Below are 13,844 nucleotides of genomic sequence, written 5' to 3' on the forward strand. Positions count from 1 at the left end.
TGGCGGTGGCGTGCTCGGCGCCAACCTGCTCTATGGCAGGACGTGGTGACCGCGCGGGCGCCCGGAGGCGGGGTCCTGCCTGCGGCCCGATGGGTCTTCGAGGAACTGCGAGAACGGCTGGGGAAACCACACCGACGCTGATTCTTGTATACAAAGCGATCAAAAAACGAACGGGTCGTGGAGAGGGGGCAGATCCTCTTTGCTGGGGGTGGGGAGAGCGACAGTTTCAGGACCTAATTATGTAACATCCACCAGGAGGCTTCGAGATGACGATCTCCGCCTTCCAGATCTTCTTAAATTATGCGAAAAGCTGGCTGAATCCACATCCACCAAGTTCCTAACCAAAGCTCTCAAGAGTTTTAAAAGTTGAAAACTTTGTCTGTGTTTGTAGCTCTAAAAATCAACCCCAGCTTTCACAGTGAATTCTTTTTGAAGTGAACTTATCTCGGGAGATTAATTTTCGAAGGGCCCCCCTTAAGTGCAATTTCATTAATGTTTGATTGAAATTAAATTGAACTGTGGCTCAAGGTGGATCATGCACATAGCAACATTATTGCAGAGGAACTATTGCCATTTAGGTAATACAGAAATGGAATAAACATGATCAAAATACTGCTTATATGGAGTGATAGAGCTTTTTAAATTTAATGCGATTTTTAAATGTTTTGATTATTATTTGCAAATAAGTGTTGTATATTACCCTGAAAGGGGATTTTCTGCCCTAAGATTCAGCTCATCATAAGAAAGAAGGTTGTAAGCTACTTTTTTTGTATGGAATCCGGTCTCCCAAAATCAACTGATAAAATAAATATATTCTGTCCTTCTGTAGACATGTTATTTACTCTTTCTAAGGCAGTCACTGAATTTGAATATCTTGATGAAACTAGAATAAGCAGCAAAATTGCTAATATTGATATCAGTTACTTAATCTATTTCACAGCATGTCAAGAAGGAAGATAATAAGACAATTTGTTGACTTGAACCAGGACATGAAGAATAAGTAATTAAGATATAATTTTTCCATCATATTCCTAACTTAATAGGGATTGCACACCAATTTTATTGGTGTTTTATTGTACAAAATAATGTATTTACTCTTTAATATGCCAATTTATATTTCCTATGTTTCAAATGTATATTTAAATATAACTTAAAAGAACCTTAAGTACTTGGTAAAAGTCAAGTGGTCATTTCTTTTTCACTAAATTGTATAGGCTTTGTTTTGGCTTGGTTTTTTACACTAGTTTGCATGATGTGACAGTACAACTCAGTTTACTCGTGATTTCAAAAAACGCGTTAAAAGGGAATACTGGCCTTGGAGTAAAGACACTGAAAGAAACTTGGAGAAGTGAACTTATAAAAACCAATGACAATTAAAGACAGAACACGGATCAAACATGATTTTTAAATGGTTAGACCAGTTACTGACACCCCACATGTGAAGTCCGAGAACTAGTTTGAAGCTGAAACGTTTATTTCACTTCATTGTTTGGGTATTTTCTAGATGTGGAAAGGGAATCACTAAGAAGGTGTTTTAGAAGTTAAACTTGCACTATATCTAAACTGTTATATATATATATATATATATAAACAGAAATGCTCCAGTCCCTTAAAGAGGGGGAAATAAACTATTTTGGAAGCAACAGGATCAGACTTTATCAAGGGAAAATGAATACATGTTTGGAAAATGAGAACCAATGTTTAAAAACATTTACATAAAAATTGAACAATTAAATTAGTGAAAATGGCATAATAGAGCTACAATTCTCCTGCTTTGGGTTTTTGCATGCTAATAGAATTAACTTTGAAAATGTTAAGAAAGCTACCATAACTATTACTGATATGCCAGTTTCAAAATGCTTGTTAATATTGATTCCACACCTTCACACTAGTACCAGAAGTCTGAAATTTTACTTCTAGAATACATCTGATTATTTCCAATATATATATTTTTACAATCCCACATTTAACAAAAGCAAGAATAGCTTATAGACTATGGGCTCCATGTAACATATATAAAGAAAATAAATCTTCATTGATAATTTTTTCTTTGATAATTTATTTCCAGAACCAAAAATGCCTTAGTCTAAATGAACTCTCTATCAAAAAGATCATTATGACAAGCAGCCTTCTTTATATAATATTTTCTGCAAGTGTATTTGGTGTGGGCTTATTTTTATTCCTTTCAACATTCCTTTAAGTAGTAAAGAATTCAAGCCAGAAGTAATTGCTGTAGAGGCTTAACATTCTACACCCAGAAATGTGTAGTTTATGTCTGTACATCCTGAAATTAGGATGAAGTTTAATTTTTGAAACCCTAACATAGAAAATGTTTTTACTATAGAACTACACATTCTGATTAATGCAAAACAAATTTTTTTCTTCTTTTGCAATTAGTGCTTTGCAGATCTTTTATAAAAACACAAATGGCCAGACTAGGTGAAACTCATTAACTGAAGAGGAGGATAAGTGTCTTCGAGACCAAGAGGGAGGACTGGCGCAGGGTCTGAGGAACAAAGCCCCTTCAAAGTTTAACAGAAGCCACAACAAAACTCAGCTTCGGAAAAGCAGTTTGCAAGATATGACATTTTTCAAAATGTTGAGTTTTAACAACAATCTAACTTATCTTTTCTAATTGAGGCACAGAAATCAAAATCCAGAATCACAGTTGCAGAGAGGAAACAGCAGGGATTGCAGGTACTTTTCTATAATCTGCATTGGGTTGTAAATTGAAGTGTGGTGTGTGAAAGTGTGTGCAATGTTGAAGGATACAGGAAGGGTGTTTTGTGTATGGAAGGTGGGGGTATAGCCCAGTTGTATTTAAGGCTTTTTTGCTTAGAACACAAATGCTGTGTTCAAACTCCATTCTGCTACCGATTGTTTACTTTCAATTTTAAAGCAAACCAGAGTCTCAATCCTGTTCACTAAATGCAAGCACCTACTAAAGATTTGCTTTGTTAACTGCATGGAATACTTAGAATACTTATGATTTAAGAGACTTTCATAATGTTTGTAACCATAATCACATGAAGGCCCATTGATTGGACATTCAGGTATGAATTTGTGCAGAGAAGAAAACTATTGTGGTGGCAATATAAATTTCAGATGTAGTTCAAAGCAGGAATGCTATTGCCCACTGTGTAACATTAACAAGTGTGGATAAGAACCCTGTATGTTAATTATTTTCAGTCCATTAAAAAAAATGCAGCTGCATGTCATGCTCAAATCCAATGAGACAGGGAATTAGGATATATGTGTGTGTATACATATCTATCTATATCTATATCTGTATATATACTATAAAACAAATAGCCCTTTACTGCTAGTGAGAATTGATGAGCATCTGGAGAAAATTCAGAGGAGACTCATGATGAGTTGCGAACAGCATCCACATTTGGGCAGGAATTTGCTCTCCCTAGCAAGCATCGAGATAACGGATTACAGGACAACCTTTATTACTTTTTTTTAATAAGGAAGTTAGTAGAAGCTTCTAGGAGAATCTTTTTGGTTTTATTCGGTTTTGCGTTAAAATTTTACCTACACTTGAATGAAATACCCTCTATTTCAGTTTTTAGAATATTTCATGTAACCTCGTACTCAGTAATTGTTTCGGTGAGTTGCAATAAAAGTTTTGCCACTAAAATTGGCTAACTTGCAGCAAACTATTTTGCAGTAGGGAAGAGCTCTATTCTCATGTTGTGCACATACAAAAATCAAACGTATTCTCTCTTGGCCATCATTCTTTAAATAAGCTATTGGAAAACAAACAAAACACAACATGCATTTTGTTTGTTGGCTTTTTTACCCTTGGCTAGAAATAAGAGCAATTGACCGCTAGGGATAGTGTTGCGGGATCTCCGCTCCGTGACCCGCTGGAGTGGGCGGCAAGAGGCTTCCCACGAGCTGAGTGGACCCGGCCGGACGGAGATTGACAGCTAACCTTGCCGCGGGGAATAGGGAATCTGATTTTAGTAGGTGAATGGCTAAAATTTAGATTTCTAAATTCGGTTGCGCACGGCCTTAGAACTTAAAAACCTTGAAAGGAAGGACATTTGCATTGTTTTCTTACAGGTTCGATGTTTGCATTCGTGCAGGGCAGTTGAGACAATGAACACCAACGGGTTGAGAAACTGCGAAGGCGCCTCCGGAGTACCTAGGACGATACTTGAGTGCTCGGATTTGGGTCTGGCGGCGGCAGAGACACACAAGACACCCTTAAGCATCAGAGGTCTGAGCTTTCCCACGCCCACCTTCCCCTGCCTTCCCCTAAGCTCCTCCGCGAAGGAGCGGAGAGCTGGGCGGCGCGCACACAAGGCGCGGGACTTGCTGGATTGGAGAAAACTGCGAGTGGGATCCAGGGTGCCGGGCAAATGCCCCACCTGCCAGAGATGCCAGCGCTTCCTGACCCCGTGGGGAAAGCAGTAGGTCCACAGACGTAGGACTTTGCCCTCATAAGACCAGTTATGGGTTGGCCCCGTAGTCCTCAAACGCCGCCACCATCAGCACCGTGCGAAATCGAAGAGCGCAGGGGTGGAAAACTCAGCAGAGGTGCACCCGAGCTCCCCTGCGCACCAAGGACCTTCAGTCCTACTCCGGGCTGCCCCCGACGTCCGATCATACGAGATTAATCTATCGGTCATTCATCTAATTTGCCTTTACAGCGCTAAACTGCAATCTCATACTTTGTACATGGCTTTGTACTTTAATGTGCATTAAGCAACTTGTTCTTTAAAGCGACAACTGCTCGTTAAGGGCCCTTAGTGCCACAATAGTCAGAATGTTTACAGGTTCTGTGATTTTAAAGAATCTCAAAGAAATTGAAAAACTATGTCCTACTATGATATAATAGAAATTAGTTATTTTAAATTGGCTCGATGACTTCACTTTTACATCAGAATGTGGAAAGAATGTTTATTGTTTTAAGTATTTTTACTTAGTTCTAGAGTTTGTTTATAATGACATTTTTTTCTGGAAAAGTAAAATTCAAAGTTGAGGACAAGTAAGAAAAAGATGGAGAAATAATTAGGGAGAGAAAGAAGAGTAGAAAATTAGTTCAGGTCAGGAAGCAATGTAATCAGTTAGCTGACAACCTCATTCAGGGTCGTATCTGCCCACCTGTTAGAGGAAATCTAGACCTCAGAATTTTTCCATCAGGCTTTGGCCTATTAGTCTTCAAAAACGTTGAAAATTCACCTTCAAATGTAATGTTTTTAACAGCTACATGTAATTGTGAAAAAGGCAAATCAGAAATACTTTAAATTTTCATGCCTCCCCCCTTACATTCTTTATAGCTCCTGTCTTTCTTCCCCCCTCCCTTTCTGAGCCCAGAAGGTATATATTAATGTCCACTGGCAAAAACTTATGACAGCTTAAAACCGAAGATCTAAAAATAAAGGTTCTGGAGAAGTGTGGGTTTTGGGTACTTGCGATGCTACACACAGTTAAAGACATTTATACTATATTCTTTTGGAAAGTATACTTGATTTATATGGCTTTACATTTTTAATAGTCAGGAGATAAATTTAACATAAGGCATTTATCACTACAATGTATGTAAAGCTAAAATATGTAGGTGCTGTTAATTCCTACTAGAATGACAGTCTCAACAATAAAGGATACATTGTATTCACACATCACCAGCAGTAACTCCATAGCTTCAAAATACATTCTTGTTGAAGGTTAAGATAAGCTTTCCCTCCTACTGACTAACAAATGTAGTAGTAGAATATTAATAAAAGATTTCCTAAATCAGAAGGTCAAAGAAAACCCTTATTTTATAATCTCAGGCTACAATGAAAGGAGGAAAACAATGCAAGTCCGTGTATTTAAATTTGTTGTGGCAATCAAATGAAAATGCATATGGAACTGCTGTTGTGTGTGACTTTCAAGCATAAATTTAAGGAATTATAGTGCACTACTCTTATCAAGAAAAAAAAAGTACAAATTGAAATGTTACAAAATAATGCAAAAAGTATGATAAGGAGCATGGACCTAACTTTTCCACTTTTCCTAGATTTAAAATACATACTAAAACTGGAACATAAGTCAACATGAAAGCGGTAAAATGTAAATAAATTCTTTCTCACACTTTTTGTAAGTTAGTCAAAACAGCTGACAGACATTCTACCAAGAGTTGGTTGTCTTGCTAATCAGAGCCTCTTAAAATCTACTTCATTGGCTTTCTTTTCATATCTAATTGTAGAAATGAATTGGATTTTTTTAAAGACTGATTTAAAAAACCAACATAGTTGACAAGATTTTCAAAGCTTAAATAAATAATGTAAGAGAGTAAGAACACAAGAGACAAAAGTGTTTTTTTTTTTTTTTACTAAAGTTCAGAAATTTCCATAAGACAAGTACATTAATGAAATGTTTTCAAAGAAATACTGAACAATATATACTCTTGCTGGCTCAGTGTTCCAGCTCCAGAGTTCATACCTAATTCTTGTGCATTAAAAATCAGCATGGATCTTAGATGATCTAGAATACACTGTGTTTTGAAATCCACAGCTGGTATGATTTTTAACCATAATGAAATACCAGTTTTCCTATTCCATCAAATGTGTTTTACAGCAATAATAAATTCAGATCCACTGTATTATGCAACACACATCTTTGGAAAGCAACATAAAACAGTGAGATCAGATCAGTAAAAATATACACAATTCAAAGAAATACACAAAGTACTGTAGTTTTATTAAAAACTACTACTTGAGAAAAAAAATCTTTCCACAAATAGCATAAAATTGTAGAACAAACAATGCAAGGATTTGGGAAAGCTTTACAAAAGCCTAATTCCAACTGTATCTTCCTGAGGGTGGTGGCAAAGGGTATTTCCTTCCTTCTCTGGGATATCCCTGAAAATAAGCAAAAGAAAGAATTTATTTTCTTGATTAACACTTGTACAAATAAATTAATTTTATAAATGTATGGAAAAACACACCACAAAGAAGCTGAATAGGTTTTAAAGGTATCACCGGAAAGTCTCTATAATTAGGAACTTATGGTCCATAGATTCATACAAAGGTTGCAAAGCTGAACATTAGTACAAATGTTATCAAGTGAAGATTAAGCAAACAAACCTTAATAAGCACTTAAAAAAATTTCTTCAACTACATACAAATGACTAAACTTAATTGTTTTGTGTAAAGCACTTTTGTGGCTTTCAATCTTTTCTAAGATGCCCTAAAGTAACTGAAGCCACACTGAAGTAAGTATGGCACCCATGTCATCATCTTTTCATATCTAATTGTAGAAATGATTTTTTTTTATAAAAGACTGATTTTAAAAACCATATATTTACACTAGGCAAATCACTCTACTTAACTAACAAAAGCTCTTGCTAATTCAGTTACAACCTAATTAATTATCTACTATAGGAATTTTATTTATCTATAATAGTAGAACATTAAGTAACAAATGTGGTTTTAACAATCAGTTACTAATGACATTCTAATATATACTAGAATGTGTATAAGAAACACTTCTGTACAATGTATGATAAATGTGACACCTCTTATATCACAATTTCTTTTCTAGGCCTCCAGTATTCAGAAATGAAAACACATTCACAATGTTGTCACACACGGAGCATTTCAGCAGTATAAGTTATACATAGAGACTCTCAAGGCTATAATGTTGGTTAAGGCTTTTTTTAGTCATAGAGACTTTATATATACATTGAAGTCATAATTATACTGTTTTTAACAATGAATTTCTGTAATTTTAGTGCGTCAAATGTTATGAAAAGTATCTCAGTAGAAGAGAGACTGAAAAAAGAAAAATACTTTCAAAAGGTCCTGAAAGAACTGTAAAGTTACCAATTGGCTTTTATCTTTTAAGTGAGTAAGAATTTTACCTCCTATAACAGCACAGTTCTTTTAAGGGGAAGATTTCTTTTATAGGAAAAACAGGAAAACTGTGGTCACAAGTACAAGGACACAAGCTCTCAGCTTGTTGCATGTGTTTTAGGGTCTTACTTTCTAACTTGGAAAATAAGGTGATTGGCCTACACAAACATTCTCCTAGGTTTCCTCTAGTTATAAGTATGTCTTCATTTCAATAAGTAATATTATTTAGAATGACTAGTATTATCTTGACTCTAGTAGCATAAACAGTCAATCTACTGATAAGAATTTTAGTGTCTTGGGCTAATAGTATTCAAAACAAAATTCCATGAACTTATTCTAAAGAACAGTTACCATTATTCTCTCAAAAAATTGACTATTTTCTTATAAAGTGAACAGAGACTTGTAAGGCCTATGTCAAAAAAAAAAAGTGTAAAAAAGAAAAACCTTAGTTGTCAAAAAAATTTTCTTAGCTGTCTGAAAAATAAGAACCTAAGTTAAAAATTAGTATTTGAAGCACTGTGAAAGACTTGTAGGCCAGCACCAGGTAAGCGATTTTACCACTTTACATTCCCACAGGTACCAAACTCCATAGACACCATACACTCTGAATCACTGTTCCCATCCTGTTCTTTGGCAGGATTTGATAAAAGAGCACGTGAATATTGGTGAAGGGTATCAAATGGCTGAGGGACAAAGAAACTGTGTCAAACAGACATTACTAAGACTTAATACTGTAAGAGACATGGAAATGAACTTTACATTTACTAAATCTGCCTAGAAAAGTATTATACTCATTTCAATTCACAACTGTTTAAATTTCTTAGGAAAATTCTGGAGAGATTTCTTTCTTTGAGGAGCAGTATAGGAAGAATTAAGACAGGAGACATTGATAAGAATATAGGTAAATTTAGTTCCCACAAAATTATAATCAGACATCTAGTTCCTCTTAAAATATAAACAATGTGCTTTGGTGACTGACCATATTTATTCTACCACTGATTGCTATAACTATAGGGGGGGGTTGCTATAACTATAAGCGGGGGTTTGTGCTGAAAATCTTCAGCAACCTCAAAGTATTTAATAAAGTAGGTATTCTGTTTACAGTTTAAATTCAGTTGAACTACTGTATTAGCATCTTATCCAGAGTACTGGGAGGCATGGCTTAGTGCAAAATGAACAGTATGCTTTTCATCCCACAGCCCACACTGCCATCACCTGTCTCCCTCCACGATCATCGCGTCTGGGTGGATACCCGCCGGGCCCGGCTAGCATCTGGTACTGATTTGGCTGGAAGGCTGCATTTTGACTTTGGAGCATCCGGTTCCAAGGCAGCAGAGGTTCAGCTCCAATGCCTCTGTGGAAAAGTATGTTTCCATTAGAAGTCAAGCCTGTTATATAGTCAGAAGTCTAGAACTGGCAGGTTTCAACTCCAAGTTTTAGGACAATCCAATTTGCTTGGATTTGTCCTAAGGGGTATATATAATATCAGAGTCATCTTTATGCATTTCATATTCAGTATAGTCTAACTGCTTCATGAACTATGAGCATTTGTTAAAATGCTCATTGATGAGAAAGGTCTAACAAGAAAAATATTTTATTTTCAGTTGTGGGATTTCCTCTTTAGGCACTTAAAGATTTGGACTTAAGATGAGTAAGTTGGCTATATTTAAGGTGCTATTTGAAGAGTAAACATGCATAAGACAGTAGAATGAGGCTTTATTTAAAAAAAATGTCCAGACTCGTTCTTGGAGTCCATTCTTTCCAGTTAATTGCAGGTTGCAAATGAATTCTTACTGCTGAGTATTCTGAATCTAGGGTAGGGGACTTGGCTGTTTTTTCCCATCTATTATTCTGCTCAATATGTCAGGAGGTCTGATTGGGAGGAAACCTTTTCAAGTTCTATTGATGCAGCTTTCAATTGACCACGGTGACCTAGCAACATGAGCACTAATTGGCATGGGCTGACTGGCATTTGGTGTACAGTTTACATGGGAACACAGATTCAACAGCTATTATAACCCAGTTGCTGGCCCAGATTACTAGTCAAAAGAAATGTTTTAATTGTCTTCAAGTGCCCATTTTAACTTCACATATACAAAGCAACAGGTATGAGGTATTAAATCATAACTTACATGCAAAGCTGTCATAAATAATACAGAAAAAATATACTTTCTAAAGGCAATCACCATTTAAAACCTAACTTTTCCCTTGAGGCATCTTCCTCAAATTCCGTTTTATGGGGGTAGTCTCTATAAAGAACAAAGTAAAGCAAAATTCTCAAATGTATTTTAACAGAAGCTTTGGGATTTTTAAAAATGTTAAGAGGAACACTGACTAGTTATAACTAAAATAAGTCTATGCATTCACTTTCTAAATATTGGGTGTAAAATTCTCTTTTTTGGCTCACTGGGTAAGGCAATCTTGCTGCTATTCAGGTTTTAATGCCCTATCTTCTCTACTCCACTATTTCTTCCCTTCACTCAGAGCTTGCTTTTTTTTTTTTTTAACACCAAAGATAATTATTTTTATGTGATAGCTCAATGATAAGAACTCTGAAGAACTCTAAAAAGGTCACTGCTACTCTTCAGTTAGTAGTGAAACGAAGCTCTAGTAATATAATTTGCTGTAAGTGAATCAAAATAAAACAAAAAATAAGTCTACATCTCAGAAAGAAATTACATACAGGCAGGTTTTTACTTATATTTTGAATTTATTATTAGAACAAATGTATTTTTAGTAAATATGCTTCATTTGTTTAGTGAGAACAACTTTTTTGCTCAGAGACAAGAAGGGTCAGTCTCTTTTGGGCTCTACTGTTATGTTACCAAACAAAAATGCAAGTCACACATTGCATTAATTATGATCAATTTTCCTCTTCAGTTTTAGAGTGATAAGACTCAACTGAGTTTCAGGAAAATCTACTGGTAAGGTAATATATAAATGCAACTTTAAATATTTTACATTGTATAAGTAAGTTTAGAAACAAAGGCACAATTAAAAAGTCTTCCTTTTCGTTTGAAATGATTACTTAAAATGTATTTGACAAAAATAATTTCTATGATAAAGATATTTAATAAAAATTTAACAGAGAACAAACATGTACTGCTCATTATCAGTATAAGGACTTTATTTCCCATAAGCTTAGCATATTTCTATACTATTTATATTAATTTACTAATAACTGTAACATGGAATTCACCTTGGAAAACACTATTTTAAGATGTGATAAAACTGCTATGGTTGACACATTCTAACTTTTTATTTTTATTTATTTTATGCATACAAGAACTGGGGTACAGGCCAGAGGTGGGGGTGGTGGTGAGAGGACCTGCCAGACAGAGTGGGGAGCAGAACAGGCATAATGACTGAAATACATGGCTGTGGGGAGCATGAGGCGAGATAAGAAAGGTCTGCTGCATCATGTGGGTCACCTCTCTGGTCTGGGGTTGAACTCATGCTGCAGTGGCTGCATCTAGCTTTATAGTGCCCACATTATAACTTTTTAAAATTAGTAGCTACTGAGGCAACTTACTACATTTGACATCATAAGTGGTAATAATGCATATTTTTTCTTGATCAGTCTTCCAGTTTTTTCCCCACCCCTTGTCAGATATCACCCTGTCCTTTCTCCCTCTTAATTTTAGAGTGCTCAATAGTGTAATATACATTAGCTTTTCTAAGTATTTTAAAACATCATCCTCTATGTAAATGTCCAGTATTTTGTCTTTCTAACTTGCTTTACTTTACATAATTTACATTTTGCTGAAAATGGCTGCATTTCATCTCTCCTTATGGCAGATTAGTACCCCATACAGTGCACAGACCACATCATCCTGATCTAACTGCTTACTGATTAGCTATTGCCACCAGCATTGCAGAACATATATTTTTTGCACTGATAGTTTTATGATCTTTGGATAGATGCTCAAGAGTCATAGGCAATTTCTATACTAAGTTTTTAAAGATAAATCCAGACCATCTTTCAAAATGGCTACACCAAAAGGGCAATGCTGGTGTAGTGTTATCACGCAAGATTTCCCCAACAGCTACACCAGTTTACATTTACATCAATAACATTATAAGAGGTTTCTCCACAACCTCTCCAGCACTTGTTGTTGGGTTTTTTTTAATATGCACCATTCTCACAGGTATCCCATTGTGACTTAGTCTGCTTCTTTCTTACTGGAAGCAATGATGAACATTTATCTATTATTCTTTCATATCCTTTTTTAGTGAACTTTCTGTTCACATCTACTGCCCATTTACTAGCTGGATAGTTTTTCTTTGAATTGTGTAAATTTTTATATATCTTGATTATTATCCCTTATCAGTTGCATATTTTTGCCCACCTGGTAGGTTTTTAATATCATATTTTCTAATCAAAGTTGAGCTTTTTAACTTGTGGTAATCTCAATACTTTATCCCAGTAGTTTATTATAAACTACTTTGCAACATTTTTTAAAAAAGCATTTTAAGTTTCTAGATTACTGTTTTAGAAACAAGCTGGCAATATGGAGTATAATGATCACCAATTTGGGTATTTTTAATTTAGACTATGACAAGTTAGAGTTCTAAAGGATTTTTGTGACTAATTTTAACACCCATGTATCAGAGACAGAGTAGGAAAATAGAACAGGCAGAGTGACTGGAATACACTGTTGAGGGGAGTAGCGGGATGGGCCAGAAGTCTGTCATGTCATGTGGGTCACCTCCCTGGCCAGGGATCGCACTCATGTTGCAATGGCTGCAGATAGAGTCATAGTGCTGTGCTTTAACCCACTGTACCACTAAGGAGGCCTATACTTTCTTTTCTATGACTTGTAAGGAATGAATGGTCAGACTGACAAGTGCTACAGAAATGAAAAGTGCATTGTACTTGGGGCATTCAGGATAGCTGTTTTCTTTATGAATAAATTGGTGAACTGGTAAAAGTGATGATAATTTAAGACAAAATTCTATTATGCTCACATTTAATTTTTGCCTAAAGGCATAATTTTAAGTTTCTTACTCATATTAAATTCAAAATGCCCCTACAAAACTTGTTCCAATCTGCTGGGTATACAAGTCGGTCAGGAGACTACCAATACTTGGCTAGGGCAGCAGAACAAAAACATAATGGATGTTAGGACAATAGTGATGATCTTGAGAAAACTTTTAAGGTATATAGAGAAGGAAAGCTGTCAAAATGCAGAGTGCCTCGGAAGTGAAAGTAGATCCTTTACTTTGAAGTCCCTGTGGCTTTACGATAACATAATACTCAAAGGTAAGTATTCAGATTAGCTTTGTTCAAGTGAAAAGCTCCTTAGTGAAGAATGGTGTGTAAGAGAGACTTAGGTAAACTACTGAACTTTTGTGTGCCAGTTACTTCATCTGTAAAAATATATATATTTCAAAAGTGTATAATTTTAAGTGTTTATTTAAAACAACATTTACTTCAAAGGGTTTCTAAGAGAAATGAATTAAGTCATGTTTCTAAAAGCTTATTATTATTATTATTAGCATAGTGCTGATACCTTGTAAACACACAGTGTGAGTGACAATATAAGGAGGAAGCAAGCAACAAGGAAGGCAAGAGTTGATTTTAAGGCCTTTCTTAAAAATCAACTTTATAGACATACTGCAGAATGACAGCTTTTAATGATATCAGTCTAAGGTGATAATATCATTTAGAAAAAAATGTACCCTTTATTTCATGTTTGAAAATGGTGCTATTCTGAGGATGCTGAAATAGTACCTATGATGCCTTTAAGCATTTTATTTTAAATAAGACATTATTAATTGTATTATATTTAAAATGCAGTTTGCACTACGTAGTTGATACTATAATAAACAAATAACATCATTTCTTTTATCTGTTTAAAGAAAATAATGACATTTTGGAGTCTCCACAGGAAGGGCTTTTATAAGAGGAAAACAGTATTTATAGCCTTGTTTATAACAATGCTTTATTCACTTCAGAACAGATCAGACTGCTAAAATCATAAAGGAAAGGGG

General features: G+C 35.3%; 2 protein-coding genes across 3 annotated transcripts in view; one reads left to right on the forward strand and one right to left on the reverse strand.

Moving 5' to 3' along the window:
- The window catches only part of NKX2-4 (NK2 homeobox 4), an 82,989-nt gene extending 78,341 nt beyond the window's left edge, over window positions 1-4,648 (forward strand). The window contains exons 4-5 of the mRNA XM_012728089.1: window positions 4,072-4,359; window positions 4,481-4,648. Coding sequence (XP_012583543.1) covers window positions 4,072-4,359; window positions 4,481-4,648 — 456 coding nt within the window. The remainder of the gene's footprint in view (window positions 1-4,071; window positions 4,360-4,480) is intronic.
- A 1,664-nt stretch (window positions 4,649-6,312) lies between these two features.
- Window positions 6,313-13,844, reverse strand: part of XRN2 (5'-3' exoribonuclease 2) — an 83,693-nt gene continuing 76,161 nt past the window's right edge. The window contains exons 28-29 of one of the 2 annotated variants that reach the window (XM_012728346.1): window positions 9,066-9,204; window positions 6,313-6,857 (exon numbers count right to left, since the gene is read on the reverse strand). In XM_012728346.1, the coding sequence (XP_012583800.1) occupies window positions 6,792-6,857; window positions 9,066-9,204 (205 nt within the window). In that variant the 3' untranslated portion in view covers window positions 6,313-6,791. The remainder of the gene's footprint in view (window positions 6,858-9,065; window positions 9,205-13,844) is intronic. The other variant, XM_004687137.2, reaches the window with a different exon arrangement.

Source organism: Condylura cristata, unplaced genomic scaffold (genome assembly GCF_000260355.1).
Source record: "Condylura cristata isolate star-nosed mole 26May11 unplaced genomic scaffold, ConCri1.0 scaffold00022, whole genome shotgun sequence".
Lineage (NCBI taxonomy): Eukaryota > Metazoa > Chordata > Mammalia > Eulipotyphla > Talpidae > Condylura > Condylura cristata.